Raw genomic sequence first — 15389 nt, 5'->3', positions numbered from 1 at the left:
GTATTACAGATTCAAAAAAAGTATGAAGTCATAATATTACAAACCCCGTTTCCATATGAGTTGGGAAATTGTTTTAGATGGGAGTCTAGGGCAGTGTTTTTCAACCTTTTTTGAGCCAAGGCACATTTTTTGCGTTGAAAAAATGCGGAGGCACACCACCAGCAGAAATCATTAAAAAACGAAACTCAGTTGACAGTAAAAAAATCATTGTCGCAATTGTTGGATATGACTTCCAAAAGGGACAAGCGGTAGAAAATGGATGGATGGATGGACTTTAAACCATAACCAAGCATGCATCACTATAGCTCTTGTCTCAAAGTAGGTGTGCTGTCACGACCTGTTACATCACGCTGTGACTTACCGTATTTTGAGTTTTTTTTTGCTGTTTTCCTGTGTGTCGTGTTTTAGTTCTTGTCTTGCGCTTCTATTTTGGTGGCTTTTCCTCTTTTTTTTGGTGTTTTCCTGTAGCAGTTTCATGTCTTCCTTTGAGCGATATTTCCCGCATCTACTTTGTTTTAGCAATCAAGAATATTTCAGTAGTTTTTATCCTTCTTTGTGGGGACATTGTTGATTGTCATGTCATGTACCGATGTACATTGTGGACGCCGTCTTTGCTCCACAGTAAGTCTTTGCTGTCGTCCAGCATTCTGTTTTTGTTTACTTTGTAGCCAGTTCAGTTTTAGTTTTGTTCTGCATAGCCTTCCCTAAGCTTCAATGCCTATATATATAAGGCACTCTTAGGGGCACTCACCTTTTGTTTATTTTTGGTTTAAGCAATAGACACCTTTTTACGCGCACGCTGCCTCCCGCTGTTTCCGACATCTACAAAGCAATTAGCTACCTGCTGCCACCTACTGATATGGAAGAGTATTACACGGTTACTCTGCCGAGCTCTAGACAGCACCAACACTCAACAACAACACATCATTTGCAGACTATAATTACTGGTTTGCAAAAAATATTTTTAACCCAAATAGGTGAAATTAGATCATCTCCCACGGAACATCAGACCGTATCTCACGGCACAGTAGTGTGCCACGGCACAGTGGTTGAAAAACACTGGTCGAGGGAGTCGTGGGCTGGCCTCAGCTGGCCTGGACGCAAAATGATTGGATCATCTGTCTGAGGCTAAATCCCTTATTGATTGGCAGCAAAATGAGCAAATCAGCGATTTTGAAATATAAACCACCAAGGGAGCATTTTTCAAGTTTCATTCTGTCGTCCGGGTTGATCTGGTGACTTTTCCAATCCTTAAGGGACTTTTTCTTTATGAAAAACGACTAGCGAAAAATCTAGCATCTCTTTCTGGTGTTATTGGAAACTGTTTTTGGAGACTGGTGACTTTTGTCCCCGACAAGCAGCGAGTGCCCAGCTGTCGCTTTCCCTCTTTGAAAGGCCAGCAGCCGCCATCGGTGCATCGCTAATTTTAATTCTTGGCGGCGTGGCAAGTAGGCACCATGCATTGGAAAAGGGGACATTAAAGAGGACCAGGAGTGTAGCGAGCACCACCGATCAGTGGACGTGTCCAAAACCCCGTATCTCACTCACTTGTTCAAGTGGCTGATAACATATTTGAAGACCTCATAATTCTCTCTGGGGAAGCAGCGGAGGATGTCCTTCATCGTCAGGAAGCGCTGCTCCCTGTCGTTGATCTCTGAATGGCGGCAGAGTACAAGAGAGGTGAAATTAGTATGGAGGAAAGGACAAATACATGTAATGTAACTATGAGGGGTTGTTCGTAGAAAAGTTCGAAGAGGGTAATGACTCAGTTCTCAGTATAGAAGACAGTGATTTCATCCTATAAGACGACATAATTCATACACGTTATTAAAATGGATGTCACAAGGACCACACACACAAGAGAACAAATACACCCATTTCAGATTACATGAACCTCTAGTTGCACACGCACACACACAGGGTGTGTTAAGGCTGATGGCAGCGAAAAGTGAGTCAGAAATGCTGACATCACCAGCCAACAGTCGCTCCCTGTGTGCATGTGAGCAAGGCGGACACTAAGCAGCAGATGTTCTCGTCCACAACGTGATTTACATGCGGAGAAGTTTGGACTCGTGTTGTTTAGCATCAAAAACACATTTTGGCCAGTTCACACTGCGACAGTGTAAAAGTGGAAAGGAAATGAAAGTGGTCATTTATCAACAAGCATGTTGCAGCACGGTGGCAGAGGGGTTAGTGCATCTGCCTCACAATACGAAGGTCCTGAGTAGTCCTGAGTTCAATCCCGGGCTCGGGATCTTTCTGTGTGGAGTTTGCATGTTCTCCCCGTGACTGCGTGGGTTCCCTCCGGGTACTCCGGCTTCCTCCCACCTCCAAAGACATGCACCTGGGGATAGGTTGATTGGCAACACTAAATTGGCCCTAGTGTGTGAATGTGAGTGTGAATGTTGTCTGTCTATCTGTGTTGGCCCTGCGATGAGGTGGCGACTTGTCCAGGGTGTACCCCGCCTTCCGCCCGATTGTAGCTGAGATAGGCTCCAGCGCCCCCCGCGACCCCGAAGGGAATAAGCGGTAGAAAATGGATGGATGGAGGGATGGATGTTGCACAACACAACCAATGCTGTAATAGCAGTAAGGTGTAAACTTTGGGTTTGTTTTGTTGCCATCACTAGCCAACAAATTGGGCAGACTAGTTCGGTTTGAAATATTTCCATAACGGGACATTTGGCTTTTGAATCTGATTCTTTCCTTTTAATTTTTGTTACTCTACGGTGCTTCCCACTAGCAAGTAGCGACTCGCAAAGCTTTGTCCGTGAGCCCACAGAGACAAAGGTTGTGGATAACTGACAAGAAGATTCACTCTGTTCATATACTTCTGCTATTGAGAATTAACACACCTGCACTCTGATTGGAATAGACAGACGAAAAAAAGCAATCAAGAAGGATTGGACATGGAAATTTATAGGCGCCGGCAACTACCGGTATATCAACTTTATTTTTATTTTTCGTTCGATTAAAAAATCGGCCCGGGCCTAAACACGAATACCGCTGAGGAGTTAATTACAATTAATCAAGTGCAGGAGACATGCACATTTGTCGAACTTGAACCAGCCACCCTTGGATTCCCTTGCAAGCCTCGGCCTGCTTACATATCTTTTAACTCATCTGAATGGAATTTAACAACGTAAATGCAGTATGCAATTTAAACAATACTATAAATACACCATAGCATCTTCCTTTTAATCCAACTGTCGGCAAAATGGTGAAAAAGCAATGCATTACTTGGCAATCTTCCACCAAATGAAGCTTTCAAATTGCGTGTCTGGCTTCGCTCTATTTTTTTTCCATTTTTGCAAGCCTTCATTCCTTCTGTTGTGGCACCGCCTGCAGGAGCCTTATCAGGTCCCTGTCACGGCTCAGGGGTCTCGCTGGGGCCGTTTAAAAAAAAATGACAAACACACACACACACACACACACACACACACACACACACACACACACACACACACACACACACACACACACACACACACACACACACACACACACACACACACACACGTACAGTATGTGTGAGCGTAGCAGGGTGACAGCACAATGCAGCCTTGGGGCTAAATCTTTACCATGATGCAAGTCTAAGTTCTGCCTTCAATCTTTATTCCTGAGTGGAAGCCCGTAGTCAAAAGAAGGTCCTAACTCTCCTGCATCCTGCTGTCATCTTCCATATTCTCCCCGCCATCCTTTTTCTGCTAAGCTCTCACTAAGAGGTGAATCCAATTCCCCCCATGAATGGACTTGGATTGGGAGACTTTTTGCTTGTTAAGTCCAAGAAATGCAAACAGGATTTCAAAGCAAATCCACTACACTTTTACGTTTTAGTGAAGACTCCCTCCTCCCACACGTTCAAAAAGGAACCTCAGGACTTACTGAAGGCCTCCACCAGTTCTCCCTGCATGCTGTAAGGTACAAGAGGCTCAGGCAGCTCAGAGAAGAAGGCCTTCATGGCTCCGGCTACTGTGTTAATAGTGAAGTCTTTCTCCACCAGGTCCAGGTTGTGATCTGATGAAGAGACAACATAACAGTCATTGTATGAATGCTGAAAAACATTCACATATATAATTTGTGATAATTGCTGGGGTTACATTAGAGTAGTCAGTGTCCAGCTTTTTAGTAGGGGTGCACCAAAATGAAAATTCTTGGTAAAAACCTAAAATAAAAACCAATGGCGAAAACTGAAACAGCTTAAGAAATAATGCCAATTATCAAGCTGAAAAGCATATACCGTATTTTTTGGACTATAAGTCGCAGTTTTTTTCATAGTTTGGCCGGGCTCCAGTGCAACTTATATATGTTTTTTCCTTCTTTTATTATGCATTTTCGGCAGGTGCGACTTATACTCCGGTGCGACTTATACTCCGAAAAATACGGTAGCATTCAAATTATTATATACTTTTTTTATTCCCATTTTCCATTTTTCCAAAAATTCCATATTTTCCATTTCCAAACGTCCATATTCACACCTGATTCAAACCATTCTACCATCAACACATTCAAAACAAGTATTTCTAAAAATTCCCTCTGATTTTTTTCTCTATTGAGAAGGAATGTGCAATTTTTCTAACTTACACATTTCCTACCTTTCTAAACCGATTCAAACCGTTAAATGGTAAATGGGTTATACTTGTATAGCGCTTTTCTACCTTCAAGGTACTCAAAGCGCTTTGACACTATTTCCACATTCACCCATTCACACACACATTCACACACTGATTGCGGGAGCTGCCATGCAAGGCCCTAACCACGACCCATCAGGAGCACGGGTGAAGTGTCTTGCTCAAGGACACAACGGACGTGACGGGGTTGGTAGAAGGTGGGGATCGAACCGGGAACTCTCAGGTTGCTGGCACGGCCACTCTCCCAACAGCGCCACGCCGTCCCCATTAAGTTCCAAAGTTCAAAATGCTCCTTGCTAATGTTAGTCACTTGACAGCATGCTAACATTAGCATAATAACATCAGCACATTAGCTTTTTTAGCAAATTCTGCAGGTATACACCGCATAGTCATATATTTTGGTAATTGGCACATGCTACTGTTAGCATGCTAGTTTTTCCAGTTCATTTCAGAAATATGCACCTAAGACTCTTATTTTTTTTTACTACGGTACTTGCACTATCTGGCTAACAAGCTAACAGTTTCATTTCAGTTTGGCTTATCAGCATTCACACGCAATTTCTATCGATATAGCATTTTCTAGTTACTATTGCATTTATGGCTATGACTGCAACAATTAATCTATTAATTTGATCAGAAAAAAAACTTTAGTTTTATATTCTGTTGCTTCGATTAATAGTTTAATGAGCGTACCTAATAAAAAAATTGATATCTTGACTGCATGCAATGCCTGGAACTTTAAGTGCATAGTTTCCACTGCAATAAAGCGCATATGAGAGCATACTTGCCAACCCTCCCGGATTTTCCGGGAGACTCCCGAAATTCAGCGCTTCTCCCGAAAACCTCCTGGGACAAATTTTCTCCCGAAAATCTCCCGAAATTCAGGCGGACCTGAGTGACGTGTCGACAGCCTGTTTTCACGTCTGCTTTCCCACAATATAAACAGCGTGCCTGCCCAATCACGTAATAACTGTAGAATGATCGAGGGCGAGTTCTTGGTTTCTTATGTGGGTTTATTGTTAGGCAGTTTCATTAACGTCCTACCAGCGCGGTAACAACACACAACAACAGCAGTCACGTTTTCGTCTACCGTAAAGCAGTTCGTCTGCCGTAAACAGCAATGTTGTGACACTCTTAAACAGGGCAATACTGCCATCTACTGTACATGCATATGTGACAATAACATCTAGGGCTTTTAGAGAGTGCAGTGCACACAACAAGGAGACAAAGCAGAATGCATCATCAGAGAGGGTGTTCAGCATGGTTAGAAAAATAGTGACAGAGAATAGAACAAGGATGGACAATTCAACCCTTAACTCAACAATGAGTAGATGAATGTTATGTGTGTGTATGTGTAAATAAATGAACACTGAAATTCAAGTATTTCTCTTATATATATATATACACACACATACAGTATATATAAATATATAATATATATATATATATATATATAGCTAGAATTCACTGAAAGTCAAGTATTTCTTTATATATATATATATATATATATATATATATATATATATATATATATAGCTAGAATTCACTGAAAGTCAAGGTTTTCTTATATATATATATATATATATATATATATATATATATATATATATATATATATATATATATATAGCTAGAATTCACTGAAAGTCAAGGTTTTCTTATATATATATATATATATATATATATATATTAGAGATGCGCGGATAGGCAATTTATCTCATCCGCAACCGCGTCAGAAAGTCGTCATCCATCCGCCATCCACCCGATGTAACGTTTGATCAAAACTGCATCCGCCCGCCATCCGCCCGTTGTTATATATCTAATATTAATAAAAATTAAAAAAAAAGGGTGAAAACTACGCGAATTGCATCTTGTGCAGACAAAATTTTTCGATCGGACACGGAGGAATTAGCGATGTAAAAGACCACGTTGGGACAAAAAAACACAAGTCTAATGCCGTTGCTAGCGATACAAGTGGAAAACTTTCAACGTTTTTCGTCGCCCAAACAGATTCTTTGGATGTGATAAATGCCGAAGTTTTATTTACGGAGGCAATAATTGAGCATGGACTTCCAATCGCACTGGCTGATCACATGGGACAGTTAAATGTTTGTAATGCAACCTTTAAAAATCATTACGCGGTGATCGCGATCCCAAAAATAAACCTTTCTTGCATGATAATGTCCAGAAAATTTCGCTTTATATTACTATAGAGTCCTTTTAACGAATGAGTTTGATGGTTTATCACAAACCTTAAATGAAATTCCATGGCCACCGTCCTGCTCTCTATATCAACCAGGGTGAGCCCCACCCCTTTCGTGAGCGCACTGTGCGCGGAGTGACCCCTGTTACGCGCCCCCGGCAACAGGGGTGGCAAGCAGGTAAGCTGCGCGGGCGGAGCGCGCGGAGTGACCCATGTTACGAGCCCCCGGCCACGGGGGTGGCGGGCAGGTAAGCTGCTTACCTGCTGCGCGTGACGCCGGCCGCGGCGAAAGCGGACGAGGCGGGGTGTCGGTGCGGTGGGCGCGGTAGTGACCCTGGACGTGCGTCGGGCCCTTCTCGCGGATCGCCTCAGCTACGGCTCCCGGTGGGGCCCTCTCGGGGGAAGGGGCCTCGGTCCCGGACCCCGGCGAGGCGTCCCTTCTCCGCTCCGTAAAAGTGTCCATCTCTTTTCTTTTTTTTCCTTCTGTTGTGGCATATGCTGCAGGTGCCTGCTCGTTTTTCGTATGTGGGTAACAACATTTAACTATGTATATATATTTCCGAATTGGTTTAACTGCCACCCGCAAAAAAACAAACAAAAAAAACAAAAACAAAAAAAATATCTAATTAATCCGCCCGACCCGACCCGCGAGCGGATAAAATCTTATTTTTTTTAATTTCATCCGCCCGATCCGCGGATAATCCGCGGTTGTGTCCGCAAACCGCGCATCTCTAATATATATATATATATATATATATATATATATATATATATATATATATATATATATATATATATATATATATATATATATGTATGAAATACTTGACTTGGTGAATTCTAGCTGTAAATATACTCCTCCCCTCTTAACCACGCCCCCACCCCGACCACGCCCCGCCCCACCTCCCGAAATCGGAGGTCTCAAGGTTGGCAAGTATGTATGAGAGCGACGGGTGCCATCATCTCTTTGATGACAAAAAGCGTCCTCACATGTTAAAAATGCAATTTCAGTGTTGATGTGTATTTATAAAAAAAATGAAGAATAGGACAAGCAGAATTTTTTAATTTTATTTTGACCATTTTCTCTAAAACGGATTGAGGCTATGAAGTGTGTTTTATCTGATTACTTCATTGATCGAACAAACTAATCCATAGATTACTCAATTACTAAAATAATCGATAGCTGCCAACCTACAGTGTATGTAAAACTTCACTAAAACTGTAATTGCAAATTAATATTTATCGTTTAAAAAATAAAGTAATGATGTGTTGATAATGCGTGGACTTCCAGAGGAGAGTTGCAGATAGTCACGCGTTTTACAAACACAAGTGAACTACACAGCCACCAATATGAATTTAATGTTCCATGCTGTGCCAATTGAATGCAAGCTAATAATAACAGAAGTGTTTATTGTTACATATAAACGTTTATATATTTTGTTGTAAATAAAATTACAACAAATCTCAAATCCTAATTTGTTTTTTAGGTTACTAAAATGTTAAACTTTGTAACTAAATATTTGACTGCTTTATAATAAATGTAACATTTTGCAAGGTAAGCTAAATTAAGCTAAATTTGCCTCCGTGTATTTACAATTTTAGGATCACATGATTAAATCAGCATTTTGTTAAACCTTTTAAGCAATATAAACATTTTTATCAAAGCTGAAAATGATAAAAAGCGTCACGCTACATACTGTAGCAACTGTGTCTATTTTACGGAGGTATTTAGTTAATAATAGAACTAGCACCCTTTGTTATTAAAAAGTAATGATTGTGAATTGAGAATCGATTCTGAATCAAATCGTTACCCCAAGAATCAAAATCGAATCGTGTGCTGTCCAAAGATTCACACGATCAGTTTCTTCAATTAATCGAGTAAACGGATAAAACATACTTAATAGCTTTAATGCGTATTTTAGAGTAAATAGTTGAAATAAAGATTTTTCTGCTTCCATAACCTTCATTCTTTTGCACATCATCACCACTACAATTGCACTTTTAACATGTGTGCATTATTAAAAAAATAATTATCTGCTGTTTAGATCACGCACCCACAGATCTCCACTCTCATGTGCAAAAACTAATCCATTTCCAGGCAGTCCATGTGGTCTGGATTTTATACAGTTTTATCAGTGATATTCAAACGATTAATCAAGGCAACAGAATATAAATCTAAACTTTTGTCTGATCGAATTAATCGATTAACCGTTGCAGCTTGCAAAAAAAAATTTTTTGGAGAATGTCTTTGCATGTTAATATTTCCATATTGCACATTTTGCTGATTGCTATCCGCAAGTCTTTCTCGGACACACTGAAGTACTTCCACACATCAGACATGTTGCCTCCACTCCAGACAAGTGTGGGCTTCCTGCTTACAACATCCATCCATTCATCCATTTTCTACTGCGTGTCCCTTTCAGGATCACGGGGGGTGCTGGAGCATCAGCTGCATTCGAGCGGAAGGCCGGGTACGCCCTGGACAAGTCGCCACCTCATCCCAGGGCCAACACAGAAAGGCATACAACATTCACACTCACATTCACACACTAGGGCTCATTTAGTGTTGCCAATCAACCTATCCCCAGGTGCTTGTCTTATCACATCATACAATTTCGGCAATGGTGCTTTGGTGATGAAAGTTAACATTTTCGGTCACTGAAAATGCACTAGTTTTTAGATTTACAATATATGTAATACCTATGCCTTCAGAATAGCTTAAATAATTAGGATTCTAGCTGTCAACCAAGATTGATACAGAAATGTGTATAAATGCTAGAATAAATGACATAGCTCCATCCATACCTTGGTCAAACTGACGCTGCATGCTCTCCATTTCCGCCTTGTTCCCGCTGACCCTGTAGATGCCCTCCGTGCTCAAGCCTGGTAAAACAGAGTACATAATTTTTAGGGATTAGTCGAGTCAAGTATGCAAGTCGTTTACTTTCACTGCAATGCAAAAACTGAAATCTAAGTAAGATTAAATATCTCAAATAAGGATGATATTTGCTTATTTTCTGTCTGATAAGATAATTCTTCTCACTAAGCAGATTTTATATTAAAATGTTTTACTTGTTTTAAGTGTTTTGGTCCTAAATGATCTCAGTAAGATATTACAGCTTGTTGCTGAGATGTTATGACCTATATTGAGTAAAACATGCTTGAAACTAGAATATCAACTGATGCAAAGCGGTGTCATCAACACTCACAAGTATAAAACTACTTTTTTAAAGTAATCATTTCTTACTTCAAGCAGAAAAAAAAATCATGATGCCAAGCGCATAACATTATGTCAAGATAATGGCACTAGCATTTAAGAATATTTTTCAACATATTGAGCAAAAACGTCTCATTTGTTTTTCTACCAACACAAGTGCACTTGTTATTAGTGAGAATATACTTATTTGAAGGTATTTTTGGGTTCATTGAGGTTAGCTAATTTTACTTGTTTTGGAAAGTCTTGACAAGCCGAATTTTCTTGTTCTATTGGCAGATAATTTTGCTTCGTTCAAGTAAAATACCCCACATTTTTGTATTTCTTTTTCTTGTTTTTGAACACTGACTTTTTGCAATGTGTGCACTGCAAAAACTGAAATCTAAGTAAAATTAAATATCTCAAATAAGGGTGATATTTGCTTATTTTCTGTCTGATAAGATAATTCTTCTCACTAAGCAGATTTTATGTTAGAGGGCGGCGGTATAGCTCGGTTGGTAGAGCGGCCGTGCCTGCAACTTGAGGGTTCCAGGTTCGATCCCCGCTCCCGCCATCCTAGTCACTGCCGTTGTGTCCTTGGGCAAGACACTTTACCCACCTGCTCCCAGTGCCACCCACACTGGTTTAAATGTAACTTAGATATTGGGTTTCACTATGTAAAAGCGCTTTGAGTCACTAGAGAAAAGCTCTATATAAATATAATTCACTTCAATTCACTTGTTTTAAGCGTTTTGGTCCTAATTTATCTCAGTAAGATACATGCTTGAAACTAGAATATCAACTGATGCAAAGCTGTGTCATCAACACTCACAAGTATAAAACTACTTTTTTAAGGGACGGTGTGGCGCAGTGGAAAAGTGGCCGTGCGTGACCCAAGGGTCCCTGGTTCAATCCCCACCTAGTACCAACCTCGTCATGGCCGTTGTGTCCTGAGCAAGACACTTCACCCTTGCTCCTGATGGGTGCTGGTTAGCGCCTTGCATGGCAGCTCCCTCCATCAGTGTGTGAATGTGTGTGTGAATGGGTAAATGTGGAAGTAGTGTCAAAGCGCTTTGAGTACCTTGAAGGTAGAAAAGCGCTATACAAGTACAACCCATTTATCATTTATTTATCATTAAAGTAATAATTACTTACTTCAAGCATGAAATAAAAAATCATGACTTTGACACAATTGTGTCTCATAATTAAAACAGATGACACTTGATGATGGACTTTGCTGTTTTATTTTCAATGCAACAATAGAAAAGATGTACTCATATAGTAGTACAGTTGGCACAGTACAGTAAACTGACAGTTAATATTGAAACATTTAACATGTAAAATTTCAAACTATTTTGAACAGAAATAGTTCATGCACATTCAGGTAAATTCTTCAAAATTACAATTATATATATATATATATATATATATATATATATATATATATATATATATATATATATATATATATATATATATATATATATATATATTCCTTGCGCACTAATTGACTGAAAGAGCACGCACTTGGCGCGATGATGTCATGTTATCGATGGGAAAATGCCTTTTAGACCACATAATTTGCCTGAGCGGCTCGTAGACCCCGAATGTAACAAGCGGTTGCCTTGTTGCCTTTCCATTAAGAAAAATAAACTAGTTTTTAGTGTAAGTTTGCTGGTTTCAAGAAATGTAATGCCGAGCGCATATCATTATGTCAAGATAATGGCACTGGCATTTACTTAATTTAAGAATATTTTTCAACATACTGAGAAAAAATGTCTCATATTTGTTTTTTCTACCAAGAAAAGTGCACTTATTATTAGTGAGAAAATACTTATTTTAAGGTATTTTGGGGTTCATTGAGGTTAGCTAATTTTACTTGTTTTGGAAAGTCTTGACAAGCCAAATTTTCTTGCTCTATTGGCAAATACTTTTGCTTAGTTCAAGTAAAATACCCCAAATTTTTGTAATTTTTTTCCTTGTTTTTGAACACTGACTTTTTGCAGTGTGGTGTGTAGAATACGCTGAGGCATTAAGAAGAAGGTCGAGGCTGCTCTAATGGCCTATCAAAATCTCCTTTTTGTGCTTAACACGCTAGTAGCGCTATTCATCCAAGCCGTAAAGCATTCCTGAAGTGACAAACTAACTGAATGGCACACGATATTAACAAGGCACAAGAGGCCGTGAGTACTTTTTTTAACCCACTTGTGCTTGTTTACTAGAATGTTTTGAGGGATTTATGTTTGATTCAAGGCTGCACTGGAACCTGAGGTGCACACAACCAGCGGTGAGGAAAAACTCCCATCCCTCATGTTTATTACCGAATACATTCCACCTTGGCTTTCCCCCCCTCGCCATCTGCTTGCACTGTTATGTTTACTGGCACACGAAAGGCACAGTCAAGAGTGATGTCTGAAGGTTTATGTTAAACGCTTATTAAGGCAGTCCCTGTTGGGACTTTGATACCTGCTGACAGCACATGAAAAGCACCAGGAGTAACATGAAAGGCTACAGGAAACTTAACAGCAAACATTTTGTTCGACGTTCTTCCAGTTACGACCGACAAACCAAATACTCAAAAAACAGTTGTAATTTTCACAATCTATTTGCTCATGTTCAATAATGTATTCATATCATTTCTATGTAGCATTTGTAGAACTCTAAAACTAATAGTTATTAAAAAAGCCTGTTGCATGTACACTAGTAGGAATGTTATGGAAGTATTATTGTAGCAAAATTATTTGAAAACGTGCATCTCAATCTGTGCGTCTGTAATCCAACTCACGTGTACTAATGTGTGTCTGTACTAGTGGTGTCCCGATACCAATATTTTGGTACCGGTACTAAAATTATTTTTATACTTTTCGGTACTTTGATACTTTTCTAAATAAAAGGGACCACAAAAAATTGCATTATTGGCTTTATTTTAACTAAGAATTTTAGGGTAAAACATATGTTTCTTATTGCAAGTTGGTCCTTAAATAAAATAGTGAACATACTAGGCAACTTGTCTTTTAGTAGTAAGTAAACAAACAAAGACTCCTAATTTAGTCTGCTGACATATGCAGTAACATATTGTGTCATTTTCCATTCTATTATTTTGTCAAAATTATTAAGGACAAGTGGTAGAAAATTAAATATTAATCTACTTGTTAATTTACTGTTAATATCTGCTTATTTTCTCTTCTAACATGTTCTATCTACACTTCTGTTAAAATGTAATAATCACTTATTCTTCTGTTGTTTGATACTTTACATTAGTTTTGGATGACACCACAAATTTAGGTATCAATTCGATACCAAGTCGTTACAGGATCATACATTGGTCATATTCAAAGTCCTCATGTGTCCAGGGACATATTTCCTGACCTTATAAACATAATAAAGAAACAGTAACCGTGGTAAAAAAAACTTTCAAAAAAAATAAAAAATAAAAATAAAAATAACTAAACAAGTAACAATTGAAGAAAGCATTCTAGCATCAAGCTAACGACTCTTCATCTTTTCTGTGGCAAATACAGTAACTGTTGGTATTCGTTATTTAAAGACTTTTAAGGCATCATTTTCCGAAAAATTACAACATTGTATGGCCATCAGCTCAAAGTTTCAATATAATAACTTCTTACAGTTATTTTGCTATGTAAGAACGTCTCTTTTATTTCTGTGAAAGCAGAGCTGAGTCTGCTGAGTAGTCACACCACAAAATGAAATTAGCTTCTTCACAATTTGACAACTTAAAAATGGTAAATGGTAAATGGGTTACACTTGTACAGCGCTTTTCTACCTTCAAGGTACTCAAAGCGCTTTGACACTATTTTCACATTCACACACACATTCACACACTGATGGCGGGAGCTGCCATGCAAGGCGCTAACCACGACCCATCAGGAGCAAGGGTGAAGTGTCTTGCTCAATGACACAACGGACGTGACGAGGTTGGTAGAAGCTGGGGATCGAACCAGGAACCCTCAGGTTGCTGGAACGGCCACTCTCCCAACCGCGCCACCATCCACCTGCCATCCTTGATATCGACGTTTCAAACTTTTTGCTGGAGACAAAGAAGAATCGAACCAGGTGATGAGGAGAGAGGTAAGAGGGGTGAGACAGAGGCAGGGAGGAAATAAGCGAGCTTTCAGTCAAGGCGTACGCCATCGACCTCCTCCTTCATCGTCTTCCAATCAATTATCCACAAAAGCTTTTGAAAAAAGACAAAAGGAGAGGGAACGAGAGTGGTGAAAGGATGGGGGGCTAAACGGGAACAGAAAACAGACAAGGACGGGAATGACAGTTGGGTGTGGGAGTGAAAGACATGCATCTATTGGAAAAATGATTGAGGGGTACTAATACCAAGGTACTAATATTCACCATGGTGCATATGAAACCACTGTGTTGGACACACACATCTACAGTATACCTTTGGACATTCTAAGCCAGTCATTTCCAGGAGTTATCTCACCCTCTGAGAAGCCTCCGTTTTACTAATGTTTTCTAATGTTGTAAAAATGTGTAGAATAAATATTACATTTCAACATTTCTGTCAACGAAGATATGCGTCAGCCTGCAATACAGCCATTTTGATAGTAGGCTATTATAGCTAATATAGACACTTACATCGTGTGTTGCCATCATTAAATCACTTATATAAGACTTTTATTTTTTTGCAGCTCCAGAGAGATTTTTTAAATTTTTGGTCCAATATGGCTCTTTCAACATTTGCCGACCCCTGGTTATATCCCTAGTATAATAAAATTGATAGCAAATAATGTAAAAATTGTGGTTAAATTTACAATTTCGCAGAAATGTTTGAACATATTGCCACATTGCAACAGTAAACGAAGTGTTCTAAAACTTTAACCGGTAGAGTACAATATTATTTATAACTGCATTTAATATCAATTAAATCATTAAGAAAAATGAAGGCCATCCCTCTATTAAACCTCACCCCTAGTAGAGACCTAGCCCTGGCTGTAATTGAGTAAATAAAGGCAACACACTGCAACTATAAACCAGCAAAGGCATGAAGTCTATGGCATCAAAGCACCTGCAGGTTAACTCGTCGCGCCCCCGCCACATGTCACAATGGGACGACGCTCCAGCTGATCCCACATCAGCCCAGATTCCAGAGAATCCCTCTATGGGCTTAGCCGCCTGGAGGCTGAGTTCATCTATTGCCATGGCAACAGGCGGGTCACTGGGTGCTGGCCTTTGTGTCACTATCGAGGCTCCCATGGCCCGCACAGGCCAGGCGCACACCACCCTGGCACTCAAACTGAGCAAAAGCCGAGAAATGAGGGCAAATAAAAGCAAGGTGGCATAGATTATTTTATACACCTTGCTTGTGTAATAGTTCCAAATATTCCCA

The 15389-nt window shown here is 39.6% G+C and overlaps 1 protein-coding gene across 1 annotated transcript in view; it reads right to left on the bottom strand.

The window, feature by feature from the left end:
* The window catches only part of arhgap35a (Rho GTPase activating protein 35a), a 118351-nt gene that overhangs the window by 7141 nt on the left and 95821 nt on the right, over positions 1-15389 (bottom strand). Inside the window, exons 5-7 of the mRNA XM_061972918.1 lie at positions 9640-9717; positions 3886-4017; positions 1549-1654 (exon numbers count right to left, since the gene is read on the bottom strand). Of these exons, the coding sequence (XP_061828902.1) occupies positions 1549-1654; positions 3886-4017; positions 9640-9717 (316 nt within the window). The remainder of the gene's footprint in view (positions 1-1548; positions 1655-3885; positions 4018-9639; positions 9718-15389) is intronic.

This window comes from Nerophis lumbriciformis, linkage group LG17 (assembly GCF_033978685.3).
Source record: "Nerophis lumbriciformis linkage group LG17, RoL_Nlum_v2.1, whole genome shotgun sequence".
Classification (NCBI taxonomy): Eukaryota; Metazoa; Chordata; class Actinopteri; order Syngnathiformes; family Syngnathidae; genus Nerophis; species Nerophis lumbriciformis.
Note: the sequence above shows the minus strand (reverse complement) of the source record. Positions and strands in the feature narration are given on the sequence as shown.